We start from the raw sequence: 21,167 nt of genomic DNA, 5'->3' as shown, positions 1-21,167 counted from the left end.
ACATGCCACCCCCCGACTTCATTATACATATAGACAATACAGATCCTTAAGTAAGTAAGTCATAGGAAAACTTAAAATATTTTATTGGAGTAATCTAGAAAATTTGAGAACTGTTACATCTTTGATATTTATATATAAATGTAGTAATTTCTGTGGGTAATTCTATAGAGGGACTTACAGGATCAGAAAATACAAACTGAAACATTGTAGCACCTTTTAATATAAATAGAAATGCACTTATGCAGAGGTAAAAAAAAAAAAATAAGTTGGCTCTTTCCCATCAGTTCTGCATAGCCTTCTCTACGTCAAGGTTTATGATCTTTAGGATCGTATTTTCATACTGATCACATGTACTTTAATATCTTGGCCAGGAAGAATCTGTAGCAATAGTCATATTTAGGGTCTTAACGTGCTCTAATTGGTTCTTAGTTCAATTAATTTGATCTTTTAAATATGACATAAGTGTTTATTAAAAGTTGCTTTAATAAGCAACAAAATTGTTACCTTTTTAAACTTGAAATAACTTTTGTTTTTAAAAATACAGTAGTAAAGATTGAGGTATAAACTTTTCACAAAATATACTTAGTCTTTTTGCACTGAAAATGTTCATCTTATATGTCCAGAACTTCTAATGGCCAATTGCTTTTTCACGTTCTTCACCTTTGTTTGCAGTAAATGTTCTTCAGGGTCCTGATTCCGATTGTAAACTCTCAAGTCCTTTATAATACCATATTTACTTTCTTCCTGTGGAGGGAGGGGACAGCATGTGAGTATTTTATATCCAGTTTGCCACAGCAAGTCTTTTAAAGAGGAAATATCCTAATAGACCTTTTCTTTGTGTATAGTTAAGCTAGGTAGACTTAAGGTAGTAGAACGGTCACCCCTGTGTGTTGGCCATTAGCTTTTCTAGGTCAGAGTGGCTCTCACCGGTGGCAGCAGCAGGCCCAGTGTGGTCAGTTACCAGATCTTTCTCTACCTGGCCGATCCAAAGGAACCACCTGAGCATGTCCGTTTACCTGTTGGGCAGTAGGGGTAGACTGCAGTTATCCCGTAGAGATGAGATCGCTGCTCTGGGAGATACTCATCAGTAAACTGGCCACTGTCTCTATTTACTGATATAACACCATCCCTGGTAACAGAAAGGAAGAGTGAATTCAGAGGATTTAAGGTTGGATAGAAAAAGCCAGTTTATCAGGAAGAGAAATCTCTGCCAGACTTCTAGAATACAATTTTAAAAGTCAATTTAAATCACATAACTAAGTAAGATACCTCATGGTACCATTTAAAGGTAGTCTTTTATTCTCTGAAGATCAGATTCAGAGTAATGTGCTCCCTTTTTGGATAGTTTTTTACCAAATAGCTCTGCCATTTTTAAGCTACATGTGAGCAATACCATTAAATTTCTGGGTGATGTAAAAGTATGCTTTTAAAAGCAGTAACACTTGAGTGATGTCTGCTAATGGAGAGAGAATGAAATGAAAACTTCAGCAGGAGGGCTTAATAACTAAAGTTGCTTACTAACATTTGGTACAAGTGGTGTGTCCTCCAAAACAGTTTGCCTTTTCAGGCTTGTCCAGAGTGTGTCAGGCTCACCTTCTCCAGTCGGTGTGGTAGAAGTGATCTGCATAGCTCACAATGCTGAAGGGGTAGTTGAGGTTGTTTTGAATAACACGCCGTCCAGTTCCATCAGGTAGTGTACACTCTAGTTTTTTAGTTCCTTTTAAAACATCAAAGATGGAAAAGAGATCCTTTCATGCGATGGGAAAAAAAAATCCTTTACCAAAAATAGTGGCAGGTAAATTCATTCTCAAAGGAAACAAAGGTAGAACTAGAGTATTCTATCCCCATTGCAATAATACAAATTAAAAACTGTAAAATTTTCCTATTCTATTACCAGTCCTCAGTTTGTTTAAGAGCATTCTAGTTTTTAGTGGTATTTAAACTCTTAATCCTTTTTTGGAAGAAAGGATTGCATTGACAGAAATCTGCCTAAGTTTCTCCCAAAGTAGGACATTGGAGATGAAATTATATCAGTGTTAAAGTTTGTATTAGCTCTTAAATTGTTACAAACATAACATTTGGACAACTATTAATACTTGCCCTTTGTAAGCAATGTACAATAATAGCCAAGGCTGCCTTTTAACTAAAACCCTTAACTTTTTTTTTTTAAAGACTGTATTATTTTCTAGTTAGGAATAAAAAGTGCCATTTTTCAATGTAAATTTTTAAATAGCTAAACGAGGCAAGAATCTCCAAGTTTCACATTTCTCATGGAACCCTGATTTAAATTTCAAATACTTATTAAAAATATAAATGCAGTATAATGAAACAGCATCTTTTCAGTTGTGCTAATAATGAAATCACACAACAGAAAGAGAGAACCTGGGAATAGGCAACCCAGATTTATTACTGAAGGGAGCCATCCTGCCACATCGCTTTTCACGGAATGTCCTCAGCACACTAGCATACTGACTGTTAAAGTAACAGATGTTTATAAATGTTACAATACTGGCAAAAAAGGAAAATAACTCCTGTTCATTTATCTAAGCCTGTCGATTCCAACAGTAGGTAATATTTATTTTTAACCTAAAAAGTGTGCCAAGTGCCCAGGTAGAGGAAGGGCAAGCAGTACAAAAGTAGGTTGGACATAGTACTAGCCCTCAGACTTACCACCTGATTCCAACACATACATCCAGGACCTCAGGAAATGCATCACAGGAGGCATCACAAAGTGTCCTCTACAAGGAGTAGATCGTTTGCTGTACTCTTATAAATGTAAGCCAGAAGTCCTAAATGGTGGGATTTGGTTTTACTGTAAAACCTGTTAGAGTGCTCATGCTTACTGAACATTGTAGTGTTCTATATTTGCATTCCATGAGTAGTAGAGTACCTGCATCTGCCCAGCAGAGCAATTTGGAGAAGGGGTCAAAGGTTAAACCATTGGGTAGTCCGATGTCTTTATTCACTAGAATTCTTCTATTTTCTCCATCTAAAGATGACGATTCAATTTTCGGAGCTTCTCGATTCCAATCTGTCCAGTACAGGTTGCTGTGGATAAATTAAATGGAGAAAGATAAACCTTCCCCAGTGTATAGAACCCAAATTTCAGAACCATCTTTGAGGCTTTTCACTAAGCATTTCTGAGTCAAAAACACTTCGCTGAAAATGAAAGCTGAAGGTTATCTTTACTGATTTGAAGGTTTCTCTGGAATTTCATTTGGTAGAAGCCCCATTAAATATGGCAAGAGTTTCTCAAGGTATAGAAATCCTCCCTGATTGTAGCAAGTCCTCCTGAAACACGGACCAAGTTATACGTCCCAGTTGATGACCTTAGCAATTATCATAGGCAGGAAACATTGTTCTTTTGACTGTTGCCACTGTGAAAATGAGGCCAGAGAAATAACATGCCTGGTGTCTGAGTTTTGCTTACTCACCAACTAATGCAGGTAACCTCACTGCAGGTTTAACACTGGGATTTCCTAACGTGTTGCTGGAGGAGACCGACTTCATTCCAGTTGAAGTGCTGTCTCAGGCTTGGCCTGATCGTCTGATCCAAAGTAGCCCCCAGTCTCACTCACATACTCTGAATTCTCTATGTATCACATCACAGGCCTACTAATTTCCTTGTTATCCATTAGTTTACTGTCTTACTTCCTCCTAGTAGAACATAAACTCCACGAAAGGACAGACCTTGTCTTTGCCTAAACAGTACCTGACACCTAGTAGATCCTCAGTGAGTACTATTAACTTAATATATTTTGAACGTCTATGCCCATGTTCTAGACCCTCCCCTACAACTATACTTAGAGCCCAAGGGCTTCAAATGAGGATCTACAGGTAACAGAGGAGAAATAGGGAAGCCCGGCTGACCCTCGGATTGGATCCACAGCGATGGCACGGGGGTTCACCAGGTCCGTGTGGAAGAGGGCCCTGCGCTCAGAGCCGTCCAGCCTGGCCCTCTCTATCTTATCCAGGCCGCTGTCTGTCCAGTACATCGTTCTACGAAAGTGGTCGATGGCAAGTCCTTCGGGGCTTATCAGACCTGGAATAAAACAAAGGCAGGGCTGGAGCAACTGCAGCTATGAAAGGTGAACCTGAAGCAGAGAGCTCTGCTTACCGTGTTTGAATAGTTGGGGGGAAAAAAAGTCTTGAGTTTCTAAGTCAAAACACACAGAGTCAATAGAGGAACAGATCCTGCGTTAGTTTTTCTGCCACCTCTAGTACCCTCTAGCCTAACAAGACCTCCCAGCCTGATGGCACCAGGCGTCCCCAGGGCTGGGGCCAGGCAGCATCAGCTGTAGCCACACCTTGAATTCTTACTGCAAGCCCTTTCTATTCAGAGTCCTATCAAGAAGGTAGAGGGGAGACTTGGGCATAAAAGAGACAAATAACTTGGACTTGGTAGAACGAAATGGAATGGGAATTGTCTTCTGGGTGAAGCTGCTGACCTGAGTTAATGATGGTCTCGGGCTCTGCTCCCGATTCCAGACGGGCACGGCTAATTGTCCGTCCAGCAACGTCTGTCCAGTACACCATCCTCTCCCGGCAGTCGTAATCAATTCCCACGACTATGGAGCCCTTTGTGACCAAGACACAGAATTGGAAGAATTAGGATTCCTTGCATTTCCCCCGACTTCATGCTCGGCTGCCTCACTCATGCATGGCTGCAGCGAACAACCCTGCATCACATGGTTTTATGGCAGCCAAGCACAATGGTTAGATGTGTTGGTGATGGAGGCCAACTTCCCGGGGCAGAGCCAGGCTTGGCCACTTGCTAGCTGTGTGACTTTGGTACTGAACTTCTATATGCCTTTGTCTCCTCATTTGCCAAATGAAGATAACAATACCTACTTCACGTGGCTGCTATAAACATTAATACCATAATTGCTTATAAAATATCCTAATCAGTAATTAATATACTGTAAGCTCTCAATAAGCACTATTAGTGGTAAAAACAGAAGGGACTTCATGAAAAGATTAGCCCCTTCAGTGATTAGAGGACAAATGCTAGTCTCAGCGAAGTCAGTCTTTTAATATTTCACTGGACAAAAACTGTGACTCTTTCAAACGTTATCAGCACTTTTTCAAAAAGCCTTTCTAAAATTTGCCAATATATAACAAAATCTACCCTCCCCTCCCCTCCCCTGTGAGATCTTTCTGCTATCTGAGGTGCAGTCACCCTTACCCCCATCTCTGCCTCTTACTCCAAGGCAATCATTTAGTTGTACTCTTGTGTCAAAGAAGGTATACAACTTGATGGGTTAAGGAACTGGGGAATAGTGGTCACCTGACCTCTGGCTAGGGAGCTCTCCCCTCCTTTATTACTAAATAAATGATGCAGTCTTCTTTTAAATGCCGAGTCTGTGATATTCCTTTCCAAAACTCTGCACAGAAGTTGCTTCATTCAATTTCCAACCCAGAGTCCTGCTCTGAGAAGCCTGGCAGATGTGCAGAGGCAACATGCAGGGGCCACCCAGCTGTCCCTGAGGTCATGCAAGCTCCCTGCTTGCCTCACAGCCTCCTGGGGCTGTCCTGAACTTATGCCTCTGGGAGAGGAGTCAGTACAAGAAACTACAAGGCAGGATTAAGAGTGGGCAGTTTATATGGGAGGATCTGAAGGTCAAGTACAATTTTAAAATTTAAAGTCATCTGTCTCAGGCACGGGTGCACGGGCCTCCATTAACCCAGGGAATCATGGGATCCATTAACTCATGTAAATGATTTCAAGGTTTCTTGGAGGAAAAAGTCCCAGTTTAAGTTTCCACAAGATGTGCTTAGAACCCATATTCCATTGCTCTTTCAGTTCCACCACCATTACCATCAACAACCCTGCCCTCATCAGAGGCAAGTTCAGAAATGCAGTGAAGCCACCTGACTTTGCTAGAATAAAGGGACAGTTAGCTTGAGGTGATGACAATTTTCCCTTTTAGAGAAACTTTACAAAACAGCAGCGTGTGTTTGGAAACGCAAACACAACTCACATCTTGAAAAAAAAAAAAAACCCACATTGTTTTCTGAACACCGGCTACTTCTAAACTTTTTTGGACCAGATAAGAGGTTATTCATTAACAGAAGTAAATGTAAACGTGGACGCTGTATTATTCTTTCTCATAGATGAGCAAATACCTAGAGCGTTGAAGTTTAGAAATGGAATTAGGCCATTTTCCATTGTAAGTGTCAGTGCCTTTCTGGTGAACTCCCTTCTCTTTTCAACATTTTAGAGAAGAAATCCCTTCTCCAAAATGGAGTGCCTTGACCAGAGGGAGGCTGCTGGCTCAGGAAGCAGCCAGCATCCCCTGGGGAAAGCCCTGTCCGTTCCTTTCCATGATCACACGCTCCCCAAAGTTTCATCTATGACGGAGTCAGAGAAGATAAGAGGCTGGTCGACAGAACCGAATGGGAGGGCAGAGGGCTGCAGCGATGAGGCCGTCATTAGTTGGCTTCCAGGATCTCTGCAGAGATGTCTATGGCTTAAAGAGAATGCTGGGGACTTGGGTTTACCTTCTGTCATTTTCCCTTGGATCCCCACATGCCCCCTCAATATGCTGACAACTCTGAAATTCCCTTACCACATCCGAAACCCCATGAGCCAACTGGAGAAAGCGGCCTTGGTCAGTCAGACGTGACTCCCAGCCACAGAGAGCCCCCTCCTCTTCTGTGTGTCAGGCTCCCGAAGACAGAAGCCCAGAAACCTTCCAGGATCCCCCTCCACCTCAGGCCTTGCCCAGATCTGGAAACCCGATGCAGACCCGCCCCCCTGGGGAGAAATCCACTTTACATGCAGCGACAGCAGGGTCTTGGCTGTGTCCTTCTGAAGCCTGGTACCATTGAGGGGCAAGTGGCCGATCTGCTGGCCCTGGGCATAGAGCAGGAAGGTGCCCACAGGTGGAGGGGTCACGTCGGGTCGGGGCGTGGGCCGGGCTGTGGGCGGAGCAAGCGTGGGAATACCTGCCGTGGGGAAGAGGAGGGTATGAGTAGCAGAGAGGGAAGGAAACGGGGTGGGTGGGGGGAGGGGAAGAGAAGTTACTTTCCCGCATACCAGAGCCTCCAGAAACATCAAAAGTTTTCACCCTGGGCAGATGTGCTCCAGATGTCCCTTAAAAGAAATTCTAATTTCTAGGGTTTTTTCCCAAAGATCAATTATGTAAATCACTGCCAATTACTGGGGAGGAAGACAACAAAACATTCCCCTCAGAACAAAGGAGAAAGTTTTCTTTTTCTTTTTTTAAGGGAAAAACTCCAGAGCCAGTGTTGTGTCAGCTTGTCTCTGGGGCCCCAGGGTGACACGTGTCCCCTTTCACCCTGGGCTCAGAGTAGGGGAAGGGAGGAGAAACTGCATATCGAATTTAGTTCCAGATGTTCTAATTACAGAAACTGTTAATGACAAAACCAAATGCTAAATCTGAATCGGGATCTGGGGCAGACCAGGTTATAAATCAACACGGCTTATCAGCGACTTCTTCTCTTGGACCTGTTCACCCCTCATTCCCCCACCTGCACCCGCAGCTGGCAGCTTTCCTTCAGGGACACCTCAGATGCTGCCCCTGGGTGCTTACATGCAGGGGTGATGCCTGGCTGGGAGCGGGTGCCCGGCACCTCTCTGCCGTCCTGGTCCACACACCAGCAGAAGTCACTCTTCCCGTGGCACTGCATGGGCACGAAGTAGCCCAGGTCATCGCACTGGGGCACGTACTGGTCGTCCCTTGGTGTGCCACCGTAGTGCTCCAGCAGGCTTTCCCTCCAGCGCTCACAGACGGTCCGGGGCCTCTGGGTGGGCTCTGAGCAGGTGGGGACAAAAAGCCTTTGATTGTGAACCAAGGACGGAATGTAGCATGTGGCTCAAGATCCCCACTCCTGGCCTCCTGGCCGCCTTCCTCCTCGTGTCCATTAACGATGCCTCAGCCAAGCCCCTGGATGCTGGCCCAGAGTAGCGAAGTGCTCTAAGAAGTTCTCCACAGGAATCAGGAGGAGGGGTCGTCCTGATGCTCCTGTCTCCCTAGGCCAGAAGGATTGTCATCAAGGCCCAGCCACATCAGGAAAGAACAAGAGGAGGTAACATCCGGGGTGCAAGGCTCGCTCAGCCTGGGAAGGGGCGTCTAACAGTCCTTGGGGACTCAGGGCCTACATGATGCTTAAAGCCAATATTTATTCTTTCTTGTTTCAAACTCCAGGACTTGCGTCTGAGAGGGCTGACACTGGCCAGCGTGTCTTAGAAAGTATTACTGAATGCCCTACTTACGTGGCCCTGAGTATCTGTCCATTGGAAAACTATATTGAGTAAAAGTAAAACCTACTGTAATTAGTATGTGTGAGCGTAGGAAAGTTGGTGGCAAACAACTTGATACTGACTATGAGACACTCCAGCTCCGTGAAGTCCTTTGGCCGCCCTGCTCTGGGCTTATCTCAAAGCTGAACCTTCTGGAGGCTCCAGCTTCCCACCATGTTGCTCTATCTCCTCCTTTCTCCAGCTTCCTTCCCCATCCTTCCCCCTGCCCCCCATGCCCATACCCCGCTTCCTCACCACCATGCTTAAACTCCTGTTAGCTGCCCTTGCAGAGCAGTTTCTCTGCCTGCAATTTTTTCCCAGACTGCTTCCACAGGGCTGCCAAGGCTCTGTCCCAAACACGGCGGTTCTCTGAGAGGACTGCTTCAGGCAGTTTAACTTGTACAGCCTCCTAAGATAGGATTACCTAAAGGAACTTAAGTAGAAGGTATTTCTTCATTAATTCCTGCAATTCATGCCTATGGTCTGTAGAATCATACAGCCAAGTACCTACTTATACCACCATGTGGATGTGTAACAGAGATCTCGGAGGAGAACAAAAACTGGGCTTTCCCCCATCAAAGCTGCTCTTCCCTAGACTTTTCCATGTCAGTAGACAGCACCTCCATTCTTTCCATTGCTCAGGCCCAGTCATCCCTGACTCCCTTCTCTCACTGTCCACGTCTGATATGTCAAAAAAATGTCAGCTGTATATCTTCACATCTCACCACACCCACCCCTGTCATCTTATGCCAGGATTACTACGACAGCCTTCTTACTGGTTTCCCTGCTTCCATCATCTTTCCTGCCCACCCTTTCCACCACCCCACTGTAAACTCAACTAGCAGCCAGAAAGAGTCCCTTTAAAAAAAACTCATTTCATGTCACTCCTTTGGTCAAAACCTACAATGGCTTCAAAGAACAGTTGCAAACATTACATTTGGGTTCCAGCACCAACACTTCCCCTAGGAAAGGATGGTGAATAAAATCTTCAGAGCTCAAACCCAATGAGCACAACTCCAAGACTCACGACATTTGAGGGAAACGGATGCCCTTCAGGCTGTCTCTATAGCTCATGACCCACAAGAAGCAAAGCTCTTTTTAAAACATCTTGGAGAAGGAGAGACTGACTTCCTCACCCAGATGTGTCTCAAAGGAACCAGAGAAGGAAATGCCACTTCCTCAGCCACTCACCATCCATCACAAGGTGGGATTCCCTGGAGAAGTTCCCAGCACTGCCCCAGATCCACATAACAAACTCAGAGGATCGATTCTCAGGGGACCACCCAACGAGGCCCATCTCTTTGTTTGGAATGCGACACACAGCACAGTCAGCTTCTGGGAAAGGGGCACCTCACGTCACCTACACGTGGGCATCCCAATCATTCCTTACTATTTCAAGCTACTTCTTGATCCAACCATGGATTTATTTCTATTTCTGGTTGGCAGGGTTTTAAATATTTTTAAATTTTGGGCACAGAGTGTTCTCTCTCCCTTCAAAGCTAACCCCATTATGCAGATGAGACTGGTCAGGAATGGCAACCGAAGCCAAACCAGCACCAAGAGAGAAGCTTGGCCATGGGAAAGAGTCTGCACAAAGGAACATGTTCTTCTTTTAGTAATTAACTTTTCATTCTCTTGGCTCCCTTCTGGATTACTGTTCTTAACACATGCCTGTCTTAATAAATTTCATAGAATTCTGAACCATTCCCTTAAGATGCCTCCCAACCATCTGATTTCTTCAAACCACAGCTGGAGTTAGAACCAAGACTTTTTAAGGACTAGGCATGAGTGAAACAGAATTTCTCTGTATTCCTTTTTTTTTTTTTTTTTGGACCTGCAAAATATTTTCCTAAAAATAGGGACAGAGAGGAACTAGGAGTGTCACTGAGGAAGCAAGGGTATATATACATCTAGATCAAGCATTAACACTTTTTACTTAATATGAATCTTAGAACCACTAATGTCCTGGCCATCACAATTCATATTATTGAAAGGATCAAAACTGGTAGTAATTCTCCAGTTCTTACTCTCATACATTAAAAGCCAAGACTAGTACTTATGGAACCCTTTTCAATAGTAAAAATGGATCTTCAGGGGCTTCCCTGGTGGCGCAGTGGTTGAGAGTCCGCCTGCCGATGCAGGGGACACAGGTTCGTGCCCCGGTCCGGGAAGATCCCACATGCAGCGGAGCGGCTGGGCCCGTGAGCCATGGCCGCTGAGCCTGCGCGTCCAGAGCCTGTGCTCCGCAACGGGAGAGGCCACAACAGTGAGAGGCCCGTGTACCGCAAAAAAAAAAAAAAGGATCTTTGAATAGCAAGCTCATGGATATGTACAGGAATTATTTTGGCTAAAACAATATCAAACCAATTCTATGTTCTTCATAATAAAGTTCTTCTGTATTAAAAGCAAAAGGTCTTCCCATCTTTGAACAACTCAGCGAGGCGTAGAAACCTGCCTTGGCAACCTGCAGTTGGCATGAACTGTGAGCGCTTGGGAACCACGCCTCACACAGGTGGGGAGTGCTCAGACGGTAACAGACAGGTTCATGTGCTGCATCTCAGATCACGCAGGCTAACAAAACAGGTTCCTGCATCTCTTCTAAAGGTGACAGGAGCAAGAGCGATTCCCCATCGACATGCGAGCCTGGCTAGAGAGGGCTGGGGTTACTTGCTTAGAGCAAACTAGCTGCATCCACCTACCCGTGTCATACTTATTTTTCCCACTGATGCTAAAACAGCCTTCAGACTGTTTCCTGTACTCCAGAAGTCAGAGTTAAGTGATACAAAGTTACATGGGAAGGCCGTTTTCCTTTTGGACAAGAGGCTGGTCTGGCAAGGTCATCAAGCTCTAAGATCTCCCTAAGCTGCAGTAACAGATATGGGCAGTGACCTCAGCCTGACCTCCACGCTCAGTCTCAACTTCTAGTCTTGTACTTGTCTAAGAGGCTGGAGTCCAACATGCATGTCACGCACGGGTCTCTGTGTCCCTGTAAGATGAACGTGCACATAGGTGTGTGCCCACCATTCAAGTGTTCCTAGGAGGAAGGAGGCTACACGCAAGGATGATGATCAGCCCTGAGTCTGCGTGGCCTGGGCCGGGGTTACAATCTACCCCCCAAGTAAGCACCATTCTGCTGCTCTGCCCCAGGCCTGTGCTGGGACCAGGTGTCTGTCCTGACTGGCTTACCTTGTGGTCCGCAGCGAGGCGGGATGGAGCCGGGTGGGGTCCGGGTGCCAGGGACTTCCTGACCGTCGGGGTCCACGCACCAGCAGAAGCCAGTGCTGCCGTGACACTGCAGTGGCAGGAAGTGGCCCTGCTCATCGCACTGCGGGATGTGGAGCTGGGCGACAGGATGAGTGCGCTGGGCCTGGGCATCACGCTGCTGGTGCTCACAGGGTCTCAGTCCAGAGGTGGGGTCTTCCAGGACCAGAGCAGAGGAGATACAAAGGAGGAGTAAAAGGCATTGCAACCCATCCACTTTTACCAGCCAGCCTCAAAGTCTCCTGAGGGTTTCTTTTTTTCTATAACTGGAAGACAGGATAACATGGGAAAAATGGCAAGGCGCCGGAATTTTGGAGTCCTGGGTTCTTATTTTAGCTCTGCCACTATCTCCCTAATTTCTCCCTAATTCCCACAGTTTACCCTGTTAAGTCCTGGCTGATTATACAGTGAAACAGGCCTCTCCCCTCAGCACTCAGGGTCCTATTGCTATTTGGGTAAAATGAAGAGCAACCCATGACTTCTGTCCAAACATCCTAAGAGACTCCTGAGAAAACAATTAAAAGTGTGTCCATCTCCTGAGGTCCAGAGCTGAAGTCTGAGAAACTCCAAGTCAAGGGCAGTTGCTAGACTGCACCATGTTGGCCACGTTCTACTAGAACAGTCACCATGGGGGCTAACTCCCCGCTCGCTACAGAATGTGCCTCCTGGTCGGTCAGCTTGATCTCAAGGCTTCATCTAAATTGCACTTATCAAGGCAAAGCAGATCACCAAGAGAGTTAACCAGAACTGCTACTAGGTAGGACCATGGATGGGTCATACATCAGGCCTCCCAGGATGCTAATAACCAGTGAACTATCAATAAACTAGGCAGCCAGAAATAATGCAGGAAAAAATCCAGAGCCTGGAAAATCCACCAACTCAGGCCTCAGACCCGGATAAGTCAAGAGTGGGCTGAGGTGCTGTAGAAAAACAGCACTGAAGGATCCGGGAGTTTTCTGTGCCTGATCTGGCCCCCCAGACCTTACCAGGTGTGCACTGAAATCCATCCCCATGATATCCAGGTTGGCAACGGCAGGAGAAGGAGCCAGGAGTATTGGAGCAGGTGGCTGAGGGGTGACATCTGTTTTCCGAGCATTCATCAACATCTGCAGTGGTCAGGGAGGGAGAGAGAGGGAGGGAGGGAGGGAGGGAGGGAGGGAGGGAAGGAAGGAAGGAAGGAGCATGACTTCACTGCACACAATCTATGCCACCACGTGGCTTTAGTGCACGTGGATCAACCATGAGGGCTCCACTTCAGAAGAACTTGGGCATGAGCAGAAACACGTCGGCACCTTAAAGGCAAGCTCAACAGTCCAAAGTCGAGCGACACGTTCAGTGTAGAAATCAAACATATACTTCACAGAGAAATATATCCTGGCACCTTTCATCTACAGTGAATTCCAGGAAGTTTTTACCTTTGAACTAGCCTTTAGTCCATAAACCATTCATTCCCTTCCGTTGTATTCCATATAATAAATATACGTAACAATAGTTTTTTTTTTTTTCCTTTCCTTATTGGCACCATCTCCCTGTAGCACTGATTTACAGATGCAAAGAACCCATTGAGGCTCCAAATACTTCTTCAACTAAGTTAGAAGCACATTCAGTCTTACATAGAGAGTCCTACTACCTAGAATGCCCAATTAATCAGAAATTTTCTTTATTTTCCACCTTTAGAAGAAATAGAGAAGTATAAGAAAAATATTATCAGAGATTTTGAAACAACACATAGAAAAGAAAATCTAAATTTGTCTGGCTTATCAGTACAAACAATTCAGGTCCCAACATTCTCCATATGGTACCATGAGGATTAATTATCACATTTCTCAAAACTGCAACATCCTGGAACTTCAAACAAAGGCTGACTTACACATTCCTTTTATTTACTGAAATCAGCACAGGCTGACGATAGCAAGACACCACCCCTGCTCCACCCTGCTGCCAAAAAATAAATAAATAAAAGTCTGAAAATATAACTGTTGAAACCAATGGCCAGTGGTTGAGATAAGCCATCTTCAGGGACAGGAAGTCTTCCTGAGTAAAAGAAGGATAAAGGGTGTAGATCTGATCAAGGCTCAACTGAAAATAAAACAGAGTAGTCACATCTGAGGTAACATCCAAGAAATGTTTTTAAAATGTGTGAACAGGGAAAAATGTGGGACGGGGTGATTGGTGTAAAACCTAGAGAAGAGGAGGCCCAGAAGGAGAGAACTGCATCAATTCCGTACAGCTCGTGCAGAGACACATCGCACCCTGGAAGCCAGAGACTTACAGCCCTGAATGTAATGTCAATCAGATGTGGCTCCTTGCCCAGCCTCCGGGACCCAGGTGAAGTCTCTTCTAGGGCGATCAGTGCCACCCTTGCTGTGACCATGCTTTCACTGAGCCACCTTCCCATGACTAAGGGCCTTTCCCAGGTACCAGTAAGTGGATGTGCTGGATACACAACACAGGCCTTCTGTTCAGGGGAGATGAGTCTCTAACATTGTAATTAGCGATGTAATTACTTATACTGCTTATCCTCAGGCTCAGGGAGTTTACTGCACGTAAATCAGTTTACTCTGACGTCCAAAACCCTTGAATGCCCGACACAACCAAGTTTAATGCCACCCAGAGAGGCTCTGCCTAGATGAGCAGTGGGCCTGTCTAGTCACCTTCCTTTCACTGACAAAGGCTGCAAAGTGGTTTCAAATTCATTTGCAAGGTTAGAATCAAACAAGGTTTGCTGGTTAGCTCCTCAGTTAACCAAAAATAAACCAAATAAAAATAATTACAACAACAAAAAGCTTATCTCCAATCCAACCGTCATGGCTTCTATATTGTCATATTTAATCATCTTTGAGGTTGGCCCACTGTCTCTTCAGAAGGACAACTCACATGCCCAGCTGGATGAAGCTGGTGCCCATCCAGATCCTTGGGACTGGAAGATGCTATAAAACCAAAGCTGTAAAAATTAACGTCCAGCCAAATGCAGGAAATTAAAGCTATTCATAATGCATATGCTAAAAGTACTTCTCATGGTAACAGGAACCCCAGGCAATGGCAGGAAGCAGGAATTCCTGAGATACAGGGCCTATTTCTAGAAACCACGGATCAGTTGCTTGTGATTATTTTTGAACTAAGAGAAAGAGGACTCCCCAGAGGTACCAAGTCATGATCTTTTTTTTTTTTTTTTTTTTTTTTTTTTTTGCGGTACATGGGCCTCCCACTGTTGTGGCTTCTCTCGTTGTGGAGCACAGGCTCCGGATGCGCAGACTCAGCAGCCACGGCTCACGGGCCCAGCCGCTCCGCGGCATGTGGGATCTTCCCAGACCGGGGCACGAACCCGTGTCCCCTGCATCGGCAGGCGGACTCTCAACCACTGCGCCGCCAGGGAAGCCCCCCGAGTCATGTTCTTAAAGCCTATGGCCTAGGAATTCTGACCAGACCCGAAAAAGCAGCCATCCTCCCACAGATACCAAAGTCATGGGGAGACAATAACTGATGAACGACCAACAGGGAGAAAGTCTCTGAAGAGACTGAAAGCATCACAAGTGAGCAACACCTGTCCCCCAAAGCTGGAGAAGTTTAAGACCCCCTGAAGCACAGTGTCCAACACCTCTTTGGAGAACCTTGCACCGTGACAGGACACTGGAGCCTCGCCAGCTACTCCAGGGCTTGGGTACAGAGCAGGCTACACCCCTCCTTAGGCAGGGGAAACCAGAGCTTTTGTGTAAAGGAGAAGTCTTCCCAATTTCACAGGTGGTCAGGTGTCAAGAGAAAGTGCAGAGAGATTTTCAACCCCTTGGCAAGGGAGGAGCTTCCTGTTACACCACTGGGGACGGGGGCTGCTTAACCATCGCTGTTGGGCTCTTCAAGGACTGGTAGAGTACTGAGGTCAAGGCAGCGAGGTCCAAGGCAGAGTGGAGCCCCTTACCCGTCAGATGACGCAAGGTGGCTGATTCTCAGGGTAATTCTCCATTCTGTCCTCTGCCAAGCTGCTAAGAAAACCTGTCTGGAAACTGTATTAAAAATTCTCTCTTTTGAGTTCATGCTTTGGTGCTTCAACATTCTTCTCCCTGCCTTACTTCTGAGCCCACACCCAAAACCAGCTGAAATCCCTTCAAAACAAACCCAACCCCTGGACTCGAGCGTCCCCCTCTCTACCTCCCCTGCTTTGCTTTTGAACCACCCAGTGAAATTTCCTGGCGTCAACTCAAATCAACCCGCCTCCAGACCCCAACAAAGGCTTCGGCCCATGAGTTCTTGCTCCCCACCTACTCGGCAAGAACCCTGCTGCTGGCTGTGCCCTTTGGATCCTGCGTGGCATGCAGTGACCCGCTCTCTGGGACCTGTGAGTATAATCAGCTTCTTCTCTGCTGCTGTGGCCACGCCAACTTTACTATACCTTACCCAGCATCTACATGCTTCCAATAGAAACCACGAGAGAAGACAGTGTAAGTACCTCTCCTCACAGCCCTTCTCTGGGTAATGGGCCATCTGTAACCCAGTACCTCAACTCACACGTGAGGAAAGGTCCCAGCTCAAAACATTCTGCTTTTCCACCCGGCAGCATCATCAAGATCTGCAGGGACAAACATGCCTGAGAAATATCCAGCTCACACCAATGCAGGGCTGAAATCAATCCCCACTGAGGGGAGCTGGAAAGATTTCATTCTAGTTGCACAAAAGTAATTCCTCTTCGTGACTCAGACTAGGTCAAGAAGCCAAAGCCAAGTGCAGCCTCCCCGGGGAACCTGGTTTTTAACAAACTGGCTGGAGAAAAACCCACACACCCTTTTAATGCTAGTTTGATGGAGTGAAAACAAATGTGTGTTTCAAGTGTGCACACCTTCCACAAAATAGAGCCTTCATCTCTATTTTTCTCTTTTTTCTCTATCGCTATGGTCACTGGGACACATGCACACTGGGACATGCCTTTAAAAATGCACACACACACACACACACATTTATATACTTATCCTGCAAGCCTCCTTCATGATTAGCCCAGCCTGATTTAGGCACAGCACAGGTATTTAGGAAAATGACTATTCATTCTCTACTACCCCACAGTCTGGAAGCTTGGACGGCAACCATAGGGTAACTATGGCAGGCAGCCTCTCAGGTGGTCCCCAAAGATCCCTTCCTCCTGATAGTCAGTGTCTTATGTAATCCCCTTCCTTTGAGTAACTTGCTTCCAACCAAGACACTAAAGCAGTATTGAGGGGATGTCATTTTTGTGATCACTGCCAACCTGCTGGCAGACCCCCTGCTGAAGGCTTTGATGAAGGAAGCTACTTTGTAGGAGAGGTCCGCGTGGCAAGAAGCTGAAGGTCACCTCCAGGCAACAGCCAGCGGGGACCCGTGGCTCTCAGTCTGATAGTCCTTGGGGAACTGAATCCTGCCAATAACCATGTGAGGCTCTTTCCCCACCTGGGCCTTCAGATGAGGCCCCAGGTCTGACAGAGACCCCCTGACTAGACCATATAGAGAATAATAATGTGTATTGTTTTAAGCTGCTATGTTTCGGGGGAATTGGTTATGCTGCAGTAGATCACTAATACACTGGGGAAGCAATGGATGGGATTGGCCTATTTTTAAGTTTGTGGGTTCCAGATAGAATCTCAAAAATAGAGAACCAGAGATGAAACAGGGACAACTGAAAATGGCAGAAATCAGCAAGAAGACAACAATAACAAAGAATGACAACCCTATAAAAACTCCCAGCATGGAAAAGTAGCTAATTTCAGGATCCTAATATGACCCCAAAATGTAACCCAAGTCCTACAGGACAAGCAGAAGTTAAAAGAAGGGAAAGAGAATGATTCTAGAAGGGGTTAGGACAAGAAGCAGCTCACCTACATTAACATTCTGATTTTAACACTCATCACATCTAAGCTGCAATAATTTCAACTTCTTTGTTTTAAACCAAAGCCCTAAGGAATGAAATACTTTCAAAATACCATCTCTGCTGACCTGAGCAGCCAGATGTTTAAATATGAAATTCTACTGACAAGATTTTTTCCTTTGTGCATTCTCGTTTCTGAGAGCCAGTAGTGTGTGAAATCGAACTGAATGATGAGTCCCACGAGGTGGAAAGAGCAGTATTTCCACTGCGGGGCTTAGCAGAAACATGAGAAGTTTATGTGCGTCACCTGACACCCCTCCCTCCAGACCTAGAGTGTACCTCTGTCTGTACAGAGTATCTATTACACATGGAGCTCTCTGGCCGGTCAACTGGGACAAGCATCTGTGACTTACAAATCTGCCTCATCCTAACTTGAAAAGCATATGAGCTCTGTCTAAACCTGGGGGTGGGACTTCCCTGGTGGCTTAGTGGTTAAGAATCCGCCTGCCAATGCAAGGGACACAGGTTCGATCCCTGGTCCGGGAAGATCCCACATGCCATGAAGCAACTAAGCCCGTGTGCCACAACTACTGAGCCTGCACTCTAGAGCCCGTGAGCCACAACTACTGAGCTTGTGTGCCACAACTACTGAAGCCTGTGTGCCTAGAGCCCGTGCTCCACAACAAGAGAAGCCACCACAATGAGAAGCCTGTGCACCGCAACGAAGAGTAGCCCCCGCTCGCCACAACTACAGAAAACCCATGTGCAGCAACGAAGACCCAACGCAACCAAAAATAAAAAAAATAATAAAATTGATTCTTTAAAAAATAATAATAATAAACAAACAAACAAACAAACCTGGGGGTGTTTTTAGGGAGAAAAAAAAAAACCTCAGGGTTGAACTGAGCCACAGCTTTGGGTCATTTCAATATAAACTATGTTTTCAGAAGTAAACCATACAGCTGAGCTTCTGTACAGCAGAAGTGGAAACATTAAAGAGCCAGGTTCAGGGCTTCCCTGGTGGCGCAGTGGTTGAGAGTCCACCTGCCGATGCAGGGGACACAGGTTCGTGCCCCGGTCCGGGAGGATCCCACATGCTGTGGAGCGGCTGGGCCCGTGAGCCATGGCCGCTGAGCCTGTGCGTCCGGAGCCTGTGCTCCGCAACGGGAGAGGCCACAACAGTGAGAGGCCCATGTACCGCAAAAAAAAAAAAAAAAGAGCCAGGTTCAGACAATCCCTAAAAACCCCACATCTGGAAAGCAGTAGAGGGGCTGTGCTGCCCTGACATGTCTGTTCTGTCAATAACATATGACTTCAGGCTGCTGGTCCACTCAGCCTGTCCTGCTGAAACCAAAGGGAAAAGGAAGGAGGAGGAGAATCAAACATCTAGCGAGGAGGTCAGGGCCGAGCTATTCGATCAGTTAAGAAGCTCCCAGGAGTTACAAGGCTGTTCTTAGCAAATCAGCTCAGTGGGCCCAGGTGTACGGGGGCAGAGGCAAGAAGCAATTTGATGAGACAGGGAAAGCCTGCATTTTAGGTTTATATTCCTAAAACCAACCCTTTTCCCACCATCCTCTCATTCCCAGTGTCTCATTTAACCATTATTTGTGTGCATTACTGCCAGATGTTTTGAAGATCTTTAGTGATTATGTAGATTTACTGAATGATCTCTATATTAAGGTACTACTAATCCCAGTTTCATGAACATTTATAATCAGTATTATGCCTAGTTTTTCAGTAACAACCTCATACATTTCTAAGTTAAATTTCAACAGTTAGTCCTGCTTTCTGGTTTAGTGATTTTATGAAGTTCAGTATGAAGTCTTAAAGATAGTTAGATTTCTGGGAGAAAAGCTTTGAGTACTTAGGTATGTATTAATATCCTTTTATATCTGTGGATTTATTTCTTCTCTCTCTCTCTCCCTCTCCCCTTCCAGAGAGAGAGAAGAAGGAATAAATTACACAGAACTGTATGTATGTTTAGAGATTGCTTAAATTACCACTTGACGCAGGGGAATAGCAACTAAAAATTAGGCAGGACTGGAAGTGCTGAATTAAGCCATTAGCCAGAGAGACTGAAGGATGGAGACTTCCTCCCAGGAGGATATATGCCTTTCCCCACATCTCTCCTGGCTACACTAGCTCCAGGGAACAGAAGGTTACAAGCTGGCAGGGTCTCCCCACTGCTCCAGGCACGGCTCTTCCAAGGACAACCATACATGCTCAACAATCTGGTCCCAGGGCAATCACCCTCGGCCTCTCTGACTCAAAGGACACCTTTTCTTTCTCTTTCGGCAGTTCCACAGCGGTGTGAGTCAAAGGAAGGGAGAGGCTTCTGAGAGGCCCAGGGGATGTGCATCCAAAGCAATGTTCAGGGTCGCTGAGGCCGCCCACAGTTACTCACCGGTGCACTGGTGCCCGTCGCCGGCATAACCAGGCAGGCAGGCGCAGCTGAACGAGCTGCCTCCGTGGTGAATGCACTGGGCCTGGCTGGCGGGAGCACAGTTGTGACGGCCATCCTCACAGGGGTTGGGAGGTGGGGCGATCACTGAAAAGAGAGGAAGGCAAGGATGTCCAAGAGCCCAGGCCTGCGAATGGGTGAACCCTGCACACCAACAGCATCAGGACATCTGGGGGCTTATAAGGAATGCAGGTTCTCAGGCTCCAGAGCAGAGCCAGTGAATCAGAATAGGAATTTTAACAAGATCCCTAGATGGTTTGTATGCATATTAAAATTTGAGAAGTGCTGATCATGGTTTGTGGCTATAACACTAGGCATGAAGATCAGTCATCAAAAACTGTCCTTGATTAAAGTTTATAACTCCCCAGAGCACTGCTGCTTTGCATGCCTGCATATGTACGTACGTACACACTCTCACACTCACACACACACACACACACAGAGTCTCTGTGAGCGCTACTTTTTCATCTCACTGGATTAAAAAGTGGGTTGTCTCTAATATCATCTTGCTCTAACAGTGGGATGAATTTGCAATTCTAGTTCTTTTGGATCCACTCTTTGGTCAAGTATTTTTCTGGAATTCTAGAAAGGCTATATTTATTACAGACGGAGCTCTTTGACCAGTCAAGTGGGACAGGCCTCTTTGAATTACAAATCCATTTCATTCTAATTTGAGAAACATTTGACCTCTATCTAGACCTGTTGGTATTAGAGAAGTTCATAGTCTTGTTACACGATTGGGCCAAACACCAAGATACACAGCAGTCCTGACGGAGGTGAGCATCCTTCCATAACTTACACCAAAAATATCTATTCAGAGAAAAACAACAACACAACAACACAAAAACACCCAAACAAAAACAAAACCCCAACAAACAGGGCGGAACTGAGCCATAGCTTTGGGTTATTTCCATGTAAATTGTCTGTTTGCTAGAAAACCATCCAACAAAACTTCTGTATAACGGAAGTGGAAACAGTAATGAGTCCAAGAGCAAGGTTCAGCATGATTTTGGCCAAAAAGAGGCACAGTTTTGGCACTCACAGACGCAGGTGTGCCGGTCGTCTGCAAACTCATAACCACTCCGGCACTCACACCTGTAGCTTCCCAGCAAGTTGATACACACAGAGTTGGGGCCACAGCGATGGAAGCCAGTTGCACATTCATTTACATCTAAGAAGGAATAAGAACAGAAAAGGCTGCTTAAACCAAAGTCCCCACAAGTGGAAGGTCTGCAAGCTCAATGTTCTCTCACCCCTAAGAGGTTTCAATGGGACTAATGGTTGGTAGACTCAACAGGGGTTGAAATGTACGCTGTCTAAGCACCAGATGTGGTTGCATGTTGCAGATCGTC

General features: G+C 45.9%; 1 protein-coding gene across 4 annotated transcripts in view; it reads right to left on the bottom strand.

The window, feature by feature from the left end:
- Window positions 1–66: 66 nt before the first annotated feature.
- NID2 (nidogen 2) overlaps window positions 67–21,167 on the bottom strand; it is a 78,305-nt gene continuing 57,204 nt past the window's right edge. The window contains exons 10-21 of one of the 4 annotated variants that reach the window (XM_060096213.1): window positions 20,858–20,986; window positions 19,759–19,902; window positions 12,514–12,633; window positions 11,453–11,683; window positions 7,557–7,778; window positions 6,779–6,948; window positions 4,449–4,578; window positions 3,871–4,042; window positions 2,891–3,048; window positions 1,594–1,717; window positions 1,017–1,129; window positions 67–744 (exon numbers count right to left, since the gene is read on the bottom strand). In XM_060096213.1, the coding sequence (XP_059952196.1) occupies window positions 734–744; window positions 1,017–1,129; window positions 1,594–1,717; window positions 2,891–3,048; window positions 3,871–4,042; window positions 4,449–4,578; window positions 6,779–6,948; window positions 7,557–7,778; window positions 11,453–11,683; window positions 12,514–12,633; window positions 19,759–19,902; window positions 20,858–20,986 (1,724 nt within the window). In that variant the 3' untranslated portion in view covers window positions 67–733. Of the gene's footprint in view, window positions 745–957; window positions 1,130–1,593; window positions 1,718–2,890; window positions 3,049–3,870; window positions 4,043–4,448; window positions 4,579–6,778; window positions 6,949–7,556; window positions 7,779–11,452; window positions 11,684–12,513; window positions 12,634–19,758; window positions 19,903–20,857; window positions 20,987–21,167 lie in introns of those variants that run through there. The other 3 variants (XM_060096214.1, XM_060096212.1, XM_060096215.1) reach the window with 3 other exon arrangements.

Source organism: Mesoplodon densirostris, chromosome 4, assembly GCF_025265405.1.
Source record: "Mesoplodon densirostris isolate mMesDen1 chromosome 4, mMesDen1 primary haplotype, whole genome shotgun sequence".
Taxonomy (NCBI): Eukaryota; Metazoa; Chordata; class Mammalia; order Artiodactyla; family Ziphiidae; genus Mesoplodon; species Mesoplodon densirostris.
This window is presented reverse-complemented; position numbering and strand designations above follow the sequence as displayed.